We start from the raw sequence: 19,319 nt of genomic DNA, 5'->3' as shown, positions 1-19,319 counted from the left end.
ACTTTTTGCTATTCCTAAGTTTTACCATTATGTATTATAACCCATTCTGAAATTTTACCTTTCTTAATTTTTACCGTTCCGAAAAATGAACGGCCCCCAGATGATGAAGAACTTTTTTTAATAATATGCAAATAATTCTTTGACGTTTTTTGCAATGGAGATGAGATGCGAATAATAAATATTCGAAATTCAAATTTGACTCACCCGGTAGACAACTAACAGCTTTTTCCTCGTCCGAGCACTTCTGAGTTAGCCAAAGGTAATCAAACCACTTGATTACTTTGACCTGAAGATGATTCGGCACCCTCCTCATCCGCATGTACGTTTTCACTCCATCCAGTTTGGCTGCAATCACATGAGAAGAAAATTCGTTAGCATTATGATCACCATTAAATCAATTCGGCAAATAGAGATAATAAAACAAGATTATCATGTTAGACCTTATTGATCCTTAAATTAGTTTATGAAGAAAGAAATTAAAGTCTATCAAAAAATTTCTATTAGAGTAATTTATTAAAATACTACAGAGAACTCTAACTAATTCGATAGCTAACTTATTTGAAGGCTCACTTATTCCAAGACTCACCTATTTCAATGCTCACTTATTGCAAGTCTCTCCAGCTTGGATATTTTAAGTGGCGAAACCCCTTGATCTCCCACTCCTATCCCTGAACGGTCTCGCCGCGTCAGTAGCTGACAAATTAAGAGGAGGCCCGAAGATCGGGAAGCCCTCGTTTTTTGCAAGTATGTACATATGCTTACAGTTCCCATATCGATACAAGGCAGGCGCAGCGAATGAACACCGCTCGATAAAGTCACCTCATCACTCGCGGTAGAGGTGGGAGCCCCTACAGACTTGGAATATCTGAATGTTTGCGTTTCTCAGCACTTGGAATAAGTGAGAGTCTACTCTAGAGTAGCTCGCATGCGCGTTTAACATACCCTTTTCTTCAGAACTATCCAATTTCAAAAAAGGGAATTTGAAAGGGACTTAATAATTTAAATTGCCATTAAAATTATTGATTCGATTAAATGTGTGTATAAATTATTCATTAAATGATTAAAGCCCAAGTAATTTGGTAGCGCCGACTTATTAAGTGACAATAAAAAAAGAAGAGGTCGGAATTCTGCCCTCACATCACAATGTGTCGCATATTATTATTAAAAAAGAAACAATATTAGGATTCAATTAACCAAGAATATTAATTTTCCACCAAAATTCGAATCAATTTTTTAACAAAAATGGAATAATAAAAATTTCAGTTCAATAATATACTGATTACTAATAAAAACACAATATCAAACAGTTAAATAAAACCACGAAAGAGGTATTTTTAACAAAATATAGGAATTTTTATACCAAATAGTTCAATATTTAACTTATTAAGAAGATTTTTTTTAGAAAAATAGAGTATAGATACACTTTCAGACAGAAAATAATAATTCTGACAAAACATAATTTGCAACTAAATAGTTATATTTTTGAATGGGTAGTTTTAGTTTTAACCAAATAGTTCAAGTTTCTACCTAATTATTAAACTTTTAACTAAAAAGAATAAGTTTTTAAACAAAAATTACGTGGTTAAATTTTCAGGTAAAAAACTAGTTTTTAACCAAAATTCAACGTATTAAAAACCATTAGTAAAATATTGTGTAAGTTTGAAAATAACTTTAAACTTGAAAAGATTTTAAACATATTTGAAGAAGACGTAAGATTTGAAAATACCGAACAAAAATGTTGAAGCTTTTCAGAAATTTTCAATGTTTTTAAGAAAATAAGAAACTTTCCTTAAAGTTCTTTGATAAATTGCAATTGATTTTTTATTTCGAAAAATTAATTTAAAGAGAAAGTTAAAAAAGGTTTCAAAACATTTTAAATGATTTCCTAAAATTTAGAAAAATAATTATAAAACGTTTCAGAGGATACCAAAATATTATGAAGATTCCTGCACAAATTTAAAATGATTTTAACTCAAGAAAATTACTTTTAAGAGAAAACTTCAAAAGATTTCGAAAAAGTGTAAAAAAATTTTGGAAGTTTTTAAGGCAATTTTAAACTTTTTTTTAATTACTCAAATATGTATTGAAAAGTTCGAATTATTATAAAACATATGAACATGTTTTCAAAGCGTTTCAAAAGATTTTTTAAAAGTTTGAAAAGATTTTGGATCATTTAAAGAAAAATTTCAATTCAAAAGAATTTTTGAAATTTTAGGAAAAATTCGAGTCACTTCAGAATGTACTTAAAAATTCTACTCCCGCTGTAGAAATTAAATTTTTTTCCTAAAACTGGAACGTAATGGTCATAATTAATCCTTTTTTATTGAAGATTTAACTATTTGATGAAAATAATAATTTTATTTTGTCGATGAGGTCAATTGAATAATTTCTGAAATTAAATTTTGCCAATTACTTAGAACATTAATTCGTTGGTCTAATTGGTTAACACTCCAATAATGTATATTGGCGTTCCTGGTTCAAATCTCGATCTTTTTTTGCAGGAAACTAATCGCTTTAATAGAAAATTAATCTAGATGACTGAGGAATCTACTATTTTGTTAAAAATTCATCTTTTTTGACGAACTAAACTGATTTTGATTTAAAATAAAAACAGTTCATCATGAAAATATTAATTATCACATTCTTCGTTGAGAATTTATATTTTTCGCCAAAAATTCAAGTACTTGGTTAAAAATTTAACTTCAAACACACATATTTTTGAGAAAAAAATGTAAAAATTTTGTAGAAAATTCGTCTTTTTGTTAAAAATTTAGTCTCTTTTGATTAGAAAGCAATTGGTGGAGAATAAGTCTTTTTTGGTCTGATATTCAACTATCTGATTACAAATTACCTTTTTTTTTTGAAATTTTTGATATGAGATATTCAATTTTTTTTCAATTTCTTCAATAACCTCAGACCTTAAACACAAAAGCCTAGAAATAAAATATTTATTCGAAATGCTTATTTTGTCTAACCATTTTTTTCCCATTAAATTTAAAAAATGCATGAATCAAACAAAAGAGAAAGCTGGCTAGGAAAGTTTAAAGGTTAGACGTCATAGCACACATTTAAAAGGGGAAGGTTTAGAGGTCAAATATAAAAGGTTAGCGATCATCAGCGATAGGTAAAAAATGAAAGGCCTAAAGTCAAATACAAGAGTTTAAAGGTCAGAAGTCGAAAATGAAAGTTTAGAGGTCATAGGTCAGGCAGCATTTCAGATAGGGAAAAATAAGAATTCAGAGGTTCAATACAATAATTCAAATGTCATGAGTCAACCAGGAAAGGTCAGAGGTTGAAGACGAAAGATTCTAGCTAAGGGATCATGTGTTAAGGTCAATAATAAAACCTGAGTGTCGTAAGTTAACTGTATGAAATAATAGGGCAGAAGTCAAAGCTAAAATGTTAAAATTCAAAATGAGAGGTCAGAGTTCACATGCGAAAGTTCAAAAATTAGAAGTCAAAGACTAAAGTTTAAACGTGAAAGACTGAAGATCATAGGCTGGAGATCATGTATCAAAAGTTAAAAAAATAAGATTTTATAGGTTATAAGTCTAAAATTTGTCTTTTTTTAAGTTTATTTCATTTTTTTTAATTTATCAGCTGGGATAGTATGATAATGTCAGAGTTCAAATAAAAGTATTGAAAGGTCAGGAGCGAAGATAAAAGGTTAGAGATTAAATATTACAGTTTGAAGATCATGAGCCTAAGGTAAAAAAAGTGTGTTTAAGGGTCGAAAGTCAAATAAAAGAGTTAATGGGACAGCAGTCAAAGGGTGAAGGTCAGATGTTAAATACGAAAGGTCATATATCAAAGAACTCGTTTGAATCATGAAAGGTCAGAGATTGTTGATGAAAGAACGTACGTCAAACGTCACGTGATTGAGGTCAAAATTTAGCGTTTAGGGTTCATAGGTCAACCACGATGGGTCATAGGACAGAAGTGAAAGTTGAAATGTTGGAGTCTAAAACGGGAGTCACATGGAAGAGTTCAAAAGTCAGGAGTCAACGTTGTCAGAGATTATGATTTCAAGGTAAAAAAATGAGAGTTTAAAGATCAGAGGTCAGAGTTTGAAGGCCTAAGCGATATTTTAAGATAATTTATCATTTGATATGATAATTTTGAGGGTTGTAAACATTTTAGTGTTTTTTTTTTCAAATTTAGATCTGGGTTAATACAATGCTGTCAGTCTGGGTTGAGTGGACATTGCACCGAATTCGCAGCAAATATTTGTTTCTATAAGGATCGAATGTTGGCAGTTCTAATGGACTGCCAATATCGATTTCTCAGATATATTCCAAGGGTTTATGGTGGTGCGCATTGTACGTTAGGCAATACAGACAAGCGCATCGTTTACCAAGATGTGGATGTGCAACTGTACCACTATAAATGTAGCATGTGTACATAAAGACCAAGCGACATGTTTATACTTCAATATTCTCTGCATTCTGTGTGTAGAACGTTATCCTATCAAATTGCAAATACGGGTACTTGAAGCACATCAAATAACGATTTTCCTCCCTTAAATAAAAATGATATCGCAATTTCTATTATCCATGGGGGAGTGCACAACCCAAATATTACATGAGGTTATTTTTGAAATTATTCTGCCCCCCCCCCCCTCCTTGACACTTTGGGACACCATACTGTTAAGATTGATAAAATTTTAAGCTAAACTTAGACGGTAGATCAAATTAAGAGATTAAGGGTAGTCCCTAAACTCAGTTCCCCCCTTTTTTTTAAAGAAGTTATTTTTTCAAATGCAGACTATTTTTCTAAAAATGAATTTTTTTTGTAAAAAATTTAAATACATAGTAGAAACTTGAACTTCTTTGTTAATTTTTTTAGTGAATATTTATATATTCATGGCAAATTGTACTATTTTGTTTAAAAATAGGTTTCATTTTTGGTTTGAAATTAATTTTCTTAACTGAAAATTTAAGTGTTTCATTTCTTATAAAAAATTATATTTTTTTAGTTTAAAATTGAACTGTTAGGGCAAAATTTCAAATTTTGTAGAATTAAATCGAATTATTTAGTAGAAAATGTATGTATTTTGTTGATAATTCATATTTTTTGTGAAAATTTTATCTTTATGTTTTACAATCCGCTTTTTGGTCGGAAGCTCCTTTTTTTAAATAAGAATTTATTATGCGGTGTAAAGTTCATGTACTCGATTGAAAATTCATGCATGTCTGTCCATAATGCATCTTTCTGTAGAAAATAATTCTTTTCGGATAAAGAATCAACTTTTGGTTAAAATTGTAACTAATTGGTTGAATGTTGAACTCGTTTCCAGAAACTTATTTTGTTAAAGATCCTTTAGTTTATTGGAAAATTCATATATTTGATTAGTAATGTATCTATTTTGCTAAATTTGTTCTGTTTTTTCTTCTTTTAGTTAGGAATTGATTTTCCTCACTAAAAATGTAACTATTACATTTTTGGTTGAAAATCCATTGTTGATCGTCGAATTTAACTGTTAAATATTTGAAAATGAATTTGTTTGTTGTTTAAAATTTACTCTTTATAAATTTAAAACTCAACGATTTGGTGGTCAATTAACATTTTGTTGAAAATTAATATTTTCGGGTCGAAAGTTACGCTGTTTTGTAAAAAATGTAATAATTGAATTGGAAATAATCCTTTTTTTTAATTGATTTTTTTGGTTGCAAATTTTTCGCATGAGAACTAAAAAATGTTATTGAATAATTAAAATATTGCGTTAAAAATTAAAATATTTTATAAGAAATTCATCTTTTGTGCTTAACAATTCTAAAATTTTAGTGAAATTAAACTATTTAGTCGAAAACTAAATTTTTTGTTGAGAATTTATTCTTTATATGTTTTAAATTCAACTATTTGATCGTAAATTAATTTTTATTTGGAAATTCAATGTTTCGTACAACATTTGTCTTTTTAGCTAAAAGGTCTACAACTTTCTAGAAAATTAAACTAGTTCGTTGAAAATTAACCTTTTTTAAATTCAGAATTTTAATTATAAAATTTTATTTCATAAGTTCAAAATTTTGCTATTTTACCATCAATTCAATGTTTGTTGAAAATCAACATTTTCGTGTTAAAGTTTAGCTGTTTTCTAAAAAATGGAATAATTTAATTAAAACTTAACTTTTTGTTAAAAATTCATATTTTAGGTTGAAAATTTTTTATTTGAAATTTGAAAATTCAACTATTTTTCTGAAAATTTACTTTTATGTTAAAAATAATTACTTTCGGGTTCAAAGTTTATCTATTTTGTAAAAAATCTATCTTTTTGGCTTGGAAAATGACAAATTTTGTAGAAAATTAAACCATTTCCTTAAAACTAACGTTTTAGATGAAAATTCATGTTTTCGATCACAAATTTTTATTTGATAATTTGAAAATTAAACTTTTAGTTTAAAATTCAACTTTTTGTCGGGTATTTATATTTTTGTTCGACAATTTTTTCTTCATAATTTAAAAATTTAACTATTTGGTTGCCAATTAACTTTTTTTCAAAATACATATTTTCAGGTTAAAAATTCAGCTATCTTCAAAAACATTCATTAGTTGGATTCGATAAATAAAAAATTCAGTAGAAAATTAAAGTATTTGGTTGAAAAGTAACTTTTTAGATAAAAATGAATATTTTTGGTTGCAAATTTTTGTTTTATAACATAAGAATTAAACTATTCGTCGTATATCAAATTTTGTATCGACAATTCATATTTTCTGGTTAGAAAATCACCTATTTTGCAGAATATTCATCTTTTTAGGCTGATAGTTTCAGAATTGAGTGTAAAATTAAAGTATTTATTTAAAAATTAACTTTTCTGTTAACTTTTCAAAGTTCTTTCTTTATAAGTTAAACTATTCCATAGAAAACTCATGCGTTTATTGAAAATTCATCGATTTAAGTTGCAAATTAATTTGATTTGTTAAAAACTTATGATTTTAGTTACCGATTGAACGGTTTTGCAAAAAAACCGGCTTTTTACTTAACTTAAACTGATTAAATTTTTTCTAATTATTTTTTAAGTAAAAATATAACAAGTTCATTTTTTATTAGAACTTTATCATTTTTAGTGAAAAATTGAATTATTTCGTTAAACAATCGTTTTTTGTCGTCCCAATTAGTTTTTTCAACTGAAAATTTAACTATTACCTTTTTGGTCGGAAATTAATCGTTCTGATAAAAACTAAACTTCCTTTACGAAAATTCTTCTTTTTTAGTTTCAAGTAAACTGTCTTATACCACATTCGAGTTTTTAGCTTTAAAGAATTCGGAATTTAAATATCAAAAGAATTTCACGAATTCTAAAAATTAAATTCATTCAGAGAATTTAGATAATTAAAAGAATTCCAAAGAATGTATGGAATTTCGAGGCATTTAGAAGATTTCAAAGAAGTACTAAAAACATTTAGGAAATTCAAGGGATTAGGGGTATTCAGAGAATGTTAGGAATTCTGAAAAAGAAAGTAATTTTGGGAATTGAAAGAATTCAGAAAATTTATTATATCTCAGTATTTCAGGAGATTTTAGCAGATTCCAAGAAAATAAAAGAATAAGAACCCATTTAAAAGAGTTTGAGAGCATTTCAAAATTGTTTTTATAAAAATGGCATTTAAAGCTCTAAATGACAAATTACCCGTTCCTGTAATTTATTTCAAAAGTGGATACACCATTATGAATAAAAGTTTTGTTAAATTGTCAGACGCATCCTTTTAACTTTGTTTACGTATAAATGCAGTTCCGACTGTAGGAAAGTTTCATCTCATTTCAGAATAAGTTTAGTGAAATCGACGCAGAAAAGCTTCTTTCGTTGTAAAATCATCACTGACTTTGAAGTAACATCGCTGCTGGCTAAACTTTATCAGCCAAACTCCTCTTTCCTGGCTCAATTCCTTTCTAGTCCCTTGAGTGGATTGGATGAAAGTACCTGTGTGCTTCTCTGTTTTCACAAAAGAGCTTTCAGCTCGAGCTTTTCTAAAATTTAAAATCTTCAATCTGCATATTATATTTTTTATTTATCCGAAAAACACGAGGGGCTTTAAATATTTCTGAGTTAATTACTTGGAGATTCGCTTGCGTGCAAAATACGGGTGCTCTTTTTAGATTAAGCGTTATTTGCGGGAGAGTGCATAAGAAAGCTTCTTTGTAGCTTTCGAGCTTTTAGTTGAAATCAGCTTTTCTCGCATGGTAGAACAGAGTCGAATCTCCTCGTTGCCTCCGGTTCAAAGAGACTTTAAGCAATAATTTAATTACACGTATTGTTAATTTTAATTTTATGAATTTTTAAAATTATTTTCAGAATTAATATTTAAGGAGGTCAGAGGTCAAATATTAATATTCAGGGGTTAGATATCTCTTCTGAGCGATCAGAATAGAAGTTAAATTAGGTCAAATCTTATCAAAATCAGAGGTGAGGAAACAGAGGTCAAATATGAATGGTCAAAGGTCAAAGTTTAGGGGGTCAAAGGTCATGGGTGAAAGAAGAAAGGTTAGGTATTAAAAATCGATAATCATAACTCAGAAATGATGTGTCAGAGGTCAATAAACAAAGGTCAAAAAGGTCATATGCGAAAGTAAGGAGGTCAGATGTTAAAGACGATAGATCACAGGTCAGATATATCAATTCAAGGCGCAGAGAACAGGTGTCAAAGATAACCCCACTTTTATTTAATTAATCAAATATAAGAGGTCAAAGGTTAATAAGGCAGGATCATAAGGCATCACCTGATGATCATATGTTAAAGTCAAAGAATAGGGGAAAAATAAGAGGTCAGAGGTCGAAGGTCAGGGGTCACATGTGAAGGTCAAGTTAAAAATAAAAGACAATAAGTTAGAGATAATATGTTCAAGCTGTTCAAAAAATAGGATATTCAAAGAAGTAGTTGGATTTAAACAAACAAAAAAAGATATTTTTAGAAAAATGGGTAAAAATTTATTAAAAAATGTAGAGAATTAAAAAAAATAATAACATTACGAACCAGAAAAGATGAATTCTAAACCAGAAAATATAATGGTAAATTTTTTAAACAAAAAGAATTAACTTTAAAGCAAAGAAATTGGATTTTTAATTTGAAAGATGAATTTCAAAACCCAAAAGACGGAATTCAACAAAAGAGTTGTATTTTCAACCCAGAAAGATTTTCCAGACAAGAAATCTCTAAGCTAAATAGTTGAATTTTCAACACTAAAATGAAGAATTTTAGAAAATAACTTTCCCATTTTAACTAAATAGTAATTGGAAAATAGTAAAAAAATTTCAATAAATAATAAAATAGTAGACTCTTTAATTAAAAATAATTACTTTTCAACTATGCAGAATGATGCTCAAATAAAAAAAAGATTTTTTTATGTCAAGGGTCAAAGATAAGAGGTCAGAGGTCGATTTTCAGGGGCTAGGGGTGAAAGAATAATGATATAAAATAAAATATTAAACATTCAAAAGCAAATATTAAAATATAGTCAGGTAAGAGAGGTCAAATACGAGAGGTCGTGGGGTCAAATGTCATTAGATAAAGGTGGAATGGCGTAGATTGAAGATGAAAAATCTTCAAGCATAAGCCAAAGTTCATAGGTCAAAGGTCAAGGAGCAGGTGTAAAAAATAACACGTCAAACCTGAAGATCAGGGGTCAAAAGGGAAAGGTCACAGGTTAAGAATTAAAAATCGTCAACCAGACCTCATATATAAAAAGGTTTGAATAGAGTTGAATTCCGAAACATATAGTTGATGTTTTAAAATAAGAAGATAAATCTTTTAAATAGACAAAAGTATTTTTTTTACGTAGAATTTTCAATCAAGAGTTATATTTTAGTCAACAAAAATTCTACTAAATTGTTTATTTTTTAAGCTAAAATAGTAAGAAATGAAGTTTCTGAATAAAAAAGAAACGTTTTTACGAAATACATGAGCCTTCAGCTAGTTAGTTAAATTTGATAAAAAAATAGCAATTGCTAACAACAAAAGAAATAGTTAAATTTTTAGTTCAGAACATTCCTATTAAACCCAAAACTAACAAATATAAATTCTGAAAAAATGGTACAAAAATGCAAAAGAGATAAATTGTAAAACTCAAAAGACAAATGTTCTACTAAGATGGATTATCTGGGCAAGAAAGAAAAAAATACAAATGAAACCTATATAATTTAACAAAATTGTTAAATTTTTAATAAAATAATTGAATCCTTAACAAAAAGAGATTAATTTTAAACAAAATAATATGATAGTATATTTTTCAACTTGACGCAAAAAAGTTTAATCAACGACCAAAACAAATTAATCTTTAAACATAATGTAGAATTTGTGACCAAAAAGGATGGAATTTCTAAGATTGTAACCTGATAGTTGAACTTTTAAGCAAAAAATAAGTATTTTGAACAAATAGTTGAAAGTCAGGGGTCGAAGGTTCGAAGATGAAGAACGAAGATCATAGTTCAAAGGTCTCATGAGAAAGCTCAGGAAATAGAGGTAAAACATAAGAGGTTAGAGGTCTAAGGTCAACAGTGAAGGTTGAAATGTTAAGATTGAAAGGTTAAAGATGAGAAACCATTATTCAAAGATCATATGCCAATGATCAGGAAACAAGTCAAATATCAGAGGTCAGAGGTTAAATATAAACGGTGAGAGTTGAAATCTTCAGAGGTTAATGATGAACAATCATAAATCAGACATCATATGTCAAAGGTCAAAAGGCCAATGTTAGGGGACAAGGGTGAAAGATAATTGGCAATGGTGAGCAAACAGAGGTCAAAGGCAGGAAGTTTGAGGTCACAGGTTAGCAGGCTCAGGTTGGCGGTCAAAGGTTAGTAGTCTAAAGGTTAGAGGTCAAACTAAAATTTCAAATGTCAAAGAAGAACGGTTGTAGATAAGAAATCACATTTCAAAGGTAAAGAAAACAAGTTCACGCAATAAATAGGAATAATGAGAGGTCAATGTTCTAAAGTGAATGCTCAAAAGTAAGAGGTTAATGATGAAAGATTATTAATCAGAGGTCTAATGTCAAAAGTCAGGGAAGAGATGTCAAGTACAAGAGTGCAGAGGTCACGGATTGGGATTCAAAGGTGAAAATAAAAGGTTATAGTCAGCGATCATTTTTGAAAGGTCAATGGGTTAGAGTTGAAAATTCAAATATCAGAGGTCAGAGGTCTGAAGTTAATGGTCGAAAGTAAAAGGCCAAGGAAAATATGTCAAAATTAAGAGTTCAGAGGTCGCAAATCGGGGACGAAGAAGAAATATAAGAGGTTAAAAGTTAAAGGTGACATTCACAGAAAAATGTCTAAGGTCATAGGTCAAATATTAGGGGTCTAAGGTGAAAGGTCAAATTTCTCGTTGAAAAACGCCTGAAAGTCTGTTATAAAATTGATAGAAGTGAAATATTTTTGCTAATTGGGGTTGAGCGTGATATCAAAGATTAAGAATAACATTTTCTGTTTTGGGTGACGTAAACCAAAGACTATTATTTTTCCAACATTTTCTTATTATTTGCTACTTCTTTTTATGAGTTTACAGTGGTCCAAAAAGTATATGTCCAGTAGCGCCATTAATATCTATCCTCTTCTTCAGAGTTTCTCGGATCTTGAGTGGACTGACAGATATCCGGCAAACTGTGGAGGCACAGCTATCCATAATAGCGGTAGCCACAAAGAAACTGTTAAAGAGCTGACAAAAGGCGCCTGATCGATGAATCTGCAGCAAAAGCACGTAACTCGCCAGTTTCCCAAGCTCCGTTCTTTTCAAGACTCCGATTCCTTCTTTTTTTTCTCTTGTTACAAACTCTTTTCTGAGTCAACGCTTTTTGAAAGAAGAACAACGGATTATAAAAAAAACTTTCAATTTACGATAACGAACCTCTGATACTGAATTACTAAGGATGAGTTCCAGAGTACAGACAGAGACAAAAGAGGGTACTTACTTATTATTTTGTTAGTAGTTAGTGTTTAGAATATCAGCAATCAGGTTGAATATCCACCTGAATACTTTTGAGGTTCTTAGAATTCCCTCAATTAATTAATTATTTGTGTGAACTTGGAGAATTGAGGGAATTCAGATTATGTTACGAATTTAGAGAATTCAAAAACTTCAGAAAGTTCCGCAAATTTAAAAAAATTTCAAGTTAGATCTACGCGATTCTATAGAATTCAAAATTATATAAAAAATTGAAGGAACTCCAAAGAATTCAAAAGTATTCCATGTGAATTCGATTGAATTCCCTGAATGTGGTATAATTTTCTGAATTCAAAGAATTGCAAGGACTTCGCAATAATGCCAAGAATTCAAAGAATTAAAACAATGAAGAGAATTCGATAAAATCGCATTAATTCAGAGAATTGATCAAATTCACAGGTTTCAGAGAGTTCTGGATTTCAGAAAATTTATGGCATTTAGGCAATTCATGGAATTCATCAAATAAGTAGAATTCTTGAAATTCAAAGAAATTACGAAATTAAGAAAATTATATCATTTATAAAATTCCTAGAATTATTTAAATATAGAAAATTCTTAAACTTCTGATAAGTTAGGGATTTCAGAAAATGGAAGACATTTAGGAACTAGAGGTAGTTTAGGAAATTAGAAGAATTCAAGGAGTTCAAGTAATTCAGAAAATTTAGGTAATTTAGAGAATTGAGGAAAAGAGGAGGGTCAATAAGGCCGGTTTTTGGGCCATCTACAGATTGACCTCAAATATGTTTTATTTTATTCATCTAACTAGGTCTCATAACCCCTTAAACAGATTTTTCCTGAGAGTGATCTGGTTTCAAGATATAGTCATTTTTAAGTTCGTATTTTACATGGGTTTTCGTACTTTCATTCAAATCATGCTAAGTTATACATTGTTAGTATTGCTCACGCAAGATCATACTTGGCCAAAAACTGCGCACGTATATCAGCTTCAGCTGATATACTCCGAGTATGATGTATCGCAATTCATCAAGAGTTAACCTAGGAAAATCAGGTAGTGTCTCCTGCGTTATAGGAAGCCACGATGCCCTCCTTTTTGCCCAGTTTTCCTTTACTGCTCGCTCTTGCAGGCGATGAGGCTGCGAAGCCAATCACAACATTCGTTCAGCGATCAGATGATCATCGGAATTATCATGTATTCTAGGAGGTCGGAAAGCATTACAAAGGGCACAGACTATTCTGAGGTAATCGCCGATGTACGGGATTTGACTATTTGGAAAAAACATCACTTAAGGCTCTCCAAGTTTTTATCAACCCATTGACTGCTTCAACCACCCATCGGACTTTAGTAACGAGCCTTGATTCGTTTGCTTCAATCGTAGTGTGCTGTGATCCTTTTTGAAGAAAATAAGGCATTTTGGAAACGAATCCAAAATCTTCTAAAAACTTCAGGCAGTCGCGAAAACCGCGATCGACAACGATAACAGAGTTTGAGGGCATCCACGTACGCAGTTTTATTGAATCTTGTTTTAAAAGACTTTCAAAGATACTAGCGTCGTTGTTCTTGCCATCAGCAAAATACGGACCGAAAACATCCACTATATATCCTGTCGTCGTTACTAACATCATAGGCTTGACCAGATTCCTTGCTTTATGCATAGAATAAGTCCGCCTTTGAAAAGAGTAATTGCTACTCTTTTGGATAAACATGTATGTACCATCAGCTACAAGGATACATACATCTTCTCCATTTAGGAATAGCGTTTTTGCGGTTGATGTAGTATGGTCCTTAATGACTGACTCGGGTGATATGTGACCTATACCAAGATGATGAGGTACAAAGGAGGACATCAGAGCTTTCCGTGCTGCCTTAATTCCTCTGCCAACTCTTCGTTTTTCTATGCCAAAAATAGTTGATAAAATCGCATTGGAAAGACCTGTGCCCAACTTGATCAAAAATAATGCAAGACACAAACGCACATAACGACCTTTTGTCGAACGCACATCAATTGACAAGTACTGTGCAAACGTCACTAAATTGATTTTTCGTCAAACCGGTGAGCCTATAATAATCTTCATCCTCAAGCATAGATGGATCATCAAAATTCAACCCTATTTTTCTTGCCTCCTAGCGCAAATCATTCAGAAGCTTAGAAATCGACTCAGCGTTCATGTGAGTCAAATCAGAGGTGGCTTGTATAGACGCAACAACCTCTTTCTTAAGAAAACCATTATCAACCAAATGAGAAGCACAGCATCTCGCTTTAGCAGGAATCAAAATACCAGTATCGACGTACACTCTCAATGCAGCAAAAAGTTTGATTCGGATACGATTATTCTTGTGATGACAGACAATGCATCTGGATTGAGAAATCATACATCTTCTTATTGAAAGTTTGATTTTCCTACAGTCAGAATCTGAAGTTCCATCTTTGACTGAATGGTTAAGGAGCTATTAAAAGCAGTTTTAAGAAAATTTATTGCCCGTTCATCCTGAACTACTGATAGATGACTCTTTGGTTTTAAGAATTTGCCGCAACAAGAACAATAATAAGGATTTAAAAAAAGTGTAGCCTCTCATGCCTATGAAGTATCTGTGCAAAAAACTTACAATCGCTATGAAACTAGTCGATACTGATAAAATAAAACTACAATAAAATAATCTGGAACAGATGTACGTACGCAGTAATATCACATACAGTGGATAAGAACTCTTTAACAGGCCGAAACGTGGAAGAAGAATGAAGGATAATATAGCTAAAAGCATCGGCAACAAACGCGAATACCATTTGGAAGGGGAAAACAGTTGAACGTAGCGAAGCGGCAGTCGCACATGAACGATAGCGTTTTGTTTCCTATTCCACTGACTTTGGTTGATTTTAATCTCATTCCTCTTTGCCCATGGGCGTCAAAGTGGTTAAGACCGGCAGTAAATGTTTCTTAAGAAAAATAACATAAAAATAATAAAGGGGGAGGGTCGGTAAGGCCGGTTTTTGGCCTAATTTATTTTTGGACCAAAAAATCTGAAAAAATCATGGTAGTATCTTATAAGTATCCCGAGTCGATTGCACGCTAAACGGACTACCCTCCACCCCCTAGCCACCTCCACCTCCCCTACAAATATAGGAAACACTACTACCCACCAACTGTATTTTCGAGAGATTTGACACTCTTAAACATGTATTCTGAGGTTAGCTCGGGTTTACTATGGTTTTTGGGGTCGCTGAATATAAATCTGGCGTCCTTTGACTTTTATCGCGTTAGGTTCAAGGTCATTGGAAGGTCAAATCGAGAGAAAACGGCAAAAAAATCCAAAAAATACGGTCATGACCTTGAACCTGACGCGATAAAGGTCAGCGGATACCAGGTTCGTAATCAGCGATACCAAAAACCTATAAAATATTTTTTTTAAATTTTTTTACCGTTTTTTCTTGATTTGACCTTCAAATGACCTTCAATTGACCTTGAACCTGAAGCGATAGAGTTCAACGGATGCCAGATTCGTAATTAGCGACTCCAAAAACCTATAACGTATATTTTGGATTTTTTTACCGTTTTCTCTCGATTTGACCTTCCAATGACCTTGAATCTGACGCGATAAAAGTCAAAGGACGCCAGATTTGTATTCGGCGACCTCGAAAACCATAGTAAACCCGAGCTAACCTCAGAATACATGTTTAAGAGTGTCAAATCTCTCGAAAATACAGTTGGAGGGTAGTGGTGTTTCCTATATTTGTAGGGTTGGTGGGGGTGGCTGGGGGGTGGAGGGTAGTCCGTCTAGCGTGCAATCGACTCGGGATACTTATAAGATACTACCATGATTTTTTCAGATTTTTTGGTCCAAAAATAAATTAGGCCAAAAACCGGCCTTACCGACCCTCCCCCTTAATAACAATAAATTAATACCTTAAAATAATACGCGCGGTATTTCATAAAGTATAAAAATAAGCCCTATTTTGAAGGCTAAGTACCTCGAGAAAAATGATGGCTTTAACAATGTGAAACAATGTGAAACTTAGCATGATTTGAATGAAAGTGCGAAAACCCATGTAAAATACGAACTTAAAAATGACTATATCTTTAAATCAGATCACTCTCAGGAAAAATCATTTTAATGGGTTATGAGACCTAGTTAGATGAATAAAATAAAACATGTTTGAGACCAATCTGTAGATGGCCCAAAAACCGGCCTTATTGACCCTCCTCCTTTAGAGAATTCAGAGAATAAACGGAATTCAGAGAATTTATGAAATTCAGAGAATTCATGAAATGTAGAGAATTCATGGAGTTCAGAGAATTCATGGAATGCAGATAATTCTTGGAATTCATAAAATTCATAGAATTCAGAGAATTCGTGGAATCTAGAGAATTGATAGAAATAAAAGAATTCATGGAATTCAGGGAATTCATGGACTCCAGAGAATGCATTAAATCCAGAGAATTAATTGAATTCAGAGAATTCATAAAAGTGAATTGAATATAGAGAAGTTAAGGAATTCCATGAGTAAATTAATTTGAAGAAATGTAGGAAATTTGAGAGAATCTGGAAATTGAAGAATTTCCGAGAATTTGAGGAATCCAGTGAATTTCAGGTATTTGGAGAATTGCGGGAATTAGGAAAACTCAAGTAATATATAGCATTCACATAATGCAGGGAATTGAAGTTATTAGAGAATTTAAAAAATTTAGAGAGCTAAGGGAATTTTGGAAATTCAGGAATTTAAAAGAATTCAGAGAATTCAGGATATTGTGAGAATTTAGGGAATTCGGAAAATTTGGAGAATTAAATTAATTCATAAGTTTTAGAGACCTTAATAGATTCCAGTAATTCAGGGTATTGATCTAATTCAGCGAATTCAGATAATCCAGGGAATTCAAAAGATTGATGGTATTCAAAGAATTCATAGAATTCAGAGGACTCAAGGAAATCCACGTACTGCAGAATTCAGAAAATTTGTAAAATTCAGAAGAGTTAGGAAATGCAAAGTATTTAATGAATTCAGAAAATTAAAAAAAAAGAGAATTGAAAGAATACAGAGAATTCAGAGAATTCATGGAATTACGACGAATCATAGAATAGAGAGAATTCATAAAATATAGAGAATTCATGGAATTCAGAGAACTCCTGGAGTTCAAAAAATTCATGAAATAAAAAGAAATTAGGAAATAAAGATAATTCAGAAGCTTTTAAAATTTCGGGAATTCATAGGTTTTAAGAAATTCGGAGAATTCAGGGGATTCAAAGAAGTCCAAAACATTAAAATTCAGTGCGATTTCAAAATGATTACGTACAATACATCAAAGAACATCAAAGAAATTAGGATTGGAAAATAAACTCTTATTTTTTCTAAAAGAAAAAAATGTCTTACAAACTTTGATGTATATTTGAAGAAAAAATTTGGATCCTGGTTGCGACACTTTCGTAAAAGATCTGCCTGAGAAAAATTGTGCGCCAAGCAAAACGGAAAAGTTTAAATTGCAGTGCTTGCTCGGGCTAGTTTGAGTCTACGTACTGTCGTTTATCTAAACTGCTGGAAACCATTTCCGATAGAAAACCTCCCTATGCGATAAAATTTCCAGTCACTTGGCATTGCGATTACATCTATGTTTCTTATAACGAGCCAAGTAGATGTCATACATCGGTCTTTCGGTAAACATTACTGCGTTCAATCGAAAAATCATATCTGGGCTCAGTTTATGGTTCATTGGGTCCCATAAGCAACTGCCTTCGCAGCGACGAATTTCAGATTTACGAGCTTCAAGTGATAATAAATGTTAGCTTTCTTTTTTGCAGACCCTACCTTGATTAAAAGCCAGGCTTTTTATCGGAGACGAGCAACATAGTATTAGATGATTTACGAATCAATTTTCTACCAAGAATCTTTCCTCTTTCTTCAGTTAATTATAAGAAATATTTTTTAAACGTTATTAAACTCACAATCTATGGGAAAATATTAAAAGTATCTTGAGCAGCAGCATTCTTGGATGAGAGCCAATTCTTATTTATTTAGGGTCGCTGGATCCGAAATAAAATTCGGAATGCTAAATTTTGTTTTTTTCCATACCTAACCTAATTTTTTTCGGCATATTTGAGAGGTTTACAAAAAGTATCGGTTCTGAAGGACCAGCCTATTAAATTCTAACATATTTTGGGTCACTGAGTACAAATCCGCAGTCAGAATTCTCAAGTTATCTCCTCTTTTCTTTCTGACCTCAATATTTCGTATCTCAGCAAACACTATTTTCGCATATTGCGTAGCCTCAAAAAAGTAGGATGGGCCAGACCAGACAATTGCTATATATTTCAAGTCGTTGGAAGCAATTACAAGGCCAAAGTTAGCTCTTGTTTCTTTCCGAATTTGCAAAAACACTTATTTGGGGCTGCTGAATCTGAATTAAATGTCGAAATGCGAAAGTTAAGTTTTGTTTTCTTTTTTTTTTGTATAATTAATAGTCGCATCAAAAAGTAGGAGTTTCAATAAATCAGAATAGCCAGGCGCTACGAATTTTAGGTCGCTGAATCCGATACTCACTTGCAATCTCAAAGTGTGAAATCTCTGTGTGAAACAGACAGTCTCAAGTTGTTGAAAAATATTAATTATTCTTAAAAATTAAATTTTTTCCGAAGAAAAGATCTTCGCTCCTCTGGAAAACTAAAGACACATTATTTTTCCAGAAAATCTTTTTTCAGAAAAAAATTTACTTAAAAAATTTGTAATTCACATCTCCATCTAGTCTGAAAAGACGTTAAGCATTTCCTACAATTATTCAAACATTATGAATCTTTAAAATATAAAGATTTCAATTGTTGGTGAAAAAACGACAACAAAATCGAAATTAATTTCTTTTTAATTATGTGATACTTTAAATCTAATAATTAAAAAATTTTTAATTTATTATTTAAAAAGCATAAATGTTTCTCAATCCGCGAAAGGTTTTCTTACACTTTTCTTACAAAAAAAATTATTTTTAGACTTAATTTTCGAAATTTCAAATTTAGGGTAAATTAAAAAAGTTGATAAAAATTCAATCAGGTTTTCAACAAAAAATGATTACAACACTTTTTTTAGGATAATTTAGAAATCTTGCAAAATGAAAAAAACGTGCGAAACACAAAATTCAAAGACCCTATCCAAAACTTGTTTCAAAATTTTGAATAATCTCAAATAAAAAAACGAAAAGAATAATTGTATCTTTAAAAACTATATAAATGAGTTTCAATAAATTCTTCTTTAAAATGCAAGAAATAATGCAAATTCAGAACGATCTTTCGAAACCTGAATTCATTTGCCTAATTTTTAAAGCTTACAAAAAAGAAAATAAAAATTTGTGTATCACTTATAAAATATTATTAGATAAACTAAAAAATTTAAAGAAGAGTTTTCGACTAATGTTGTCGCGTTCTAACTGACAAAACAGAGAAACAACTGTCA

General features: G+C 31.1%; 1 protein-coding gene across 1 annotated transcript in view; it reads right to left on the bottom strand.

The window, feature by feature from the left end:
* The window catches only part of LOC117180300 (cyclic nucleotide-gated cation channel alpha-3-like), a 375,315-nt gene that overhangs the window by 108,951 nt on the left and 247,045 nt on the right, over window positions 1–19,319 (bottom strand). Inside the window, exon 7 of the mRNA XM_033372719.1 lies at window positions 205–345. Within this exon, the coding sequence (XP_033228610.1) occupies window positions 205–345 (141 nt within the window). The remainder of the gene's footprint in view (window positions 1–204; window positions 346–19,319) is intronic.

This window comes from Belonocnema kinseyi, chromosome 9, assembly GCF_010883055.1.
Source record: "Belonocnema kinseyi isolate 2016_QV_RU_SX_M_011 chromosome 9, B_treatae_v1, whole genome shotgun sequence".
Taxonomy (NCBI): Eukaryota; Metazoa; Arthropoda; class Insecta; order Hymenoptera; family Cynipidae; genus Belonocnema; species Belonocnema kinseyi.
Note: the sequence above shows the minus strand (reverse complement) of the source record. Positions and strands in the feature narration are given on the sequence as shown.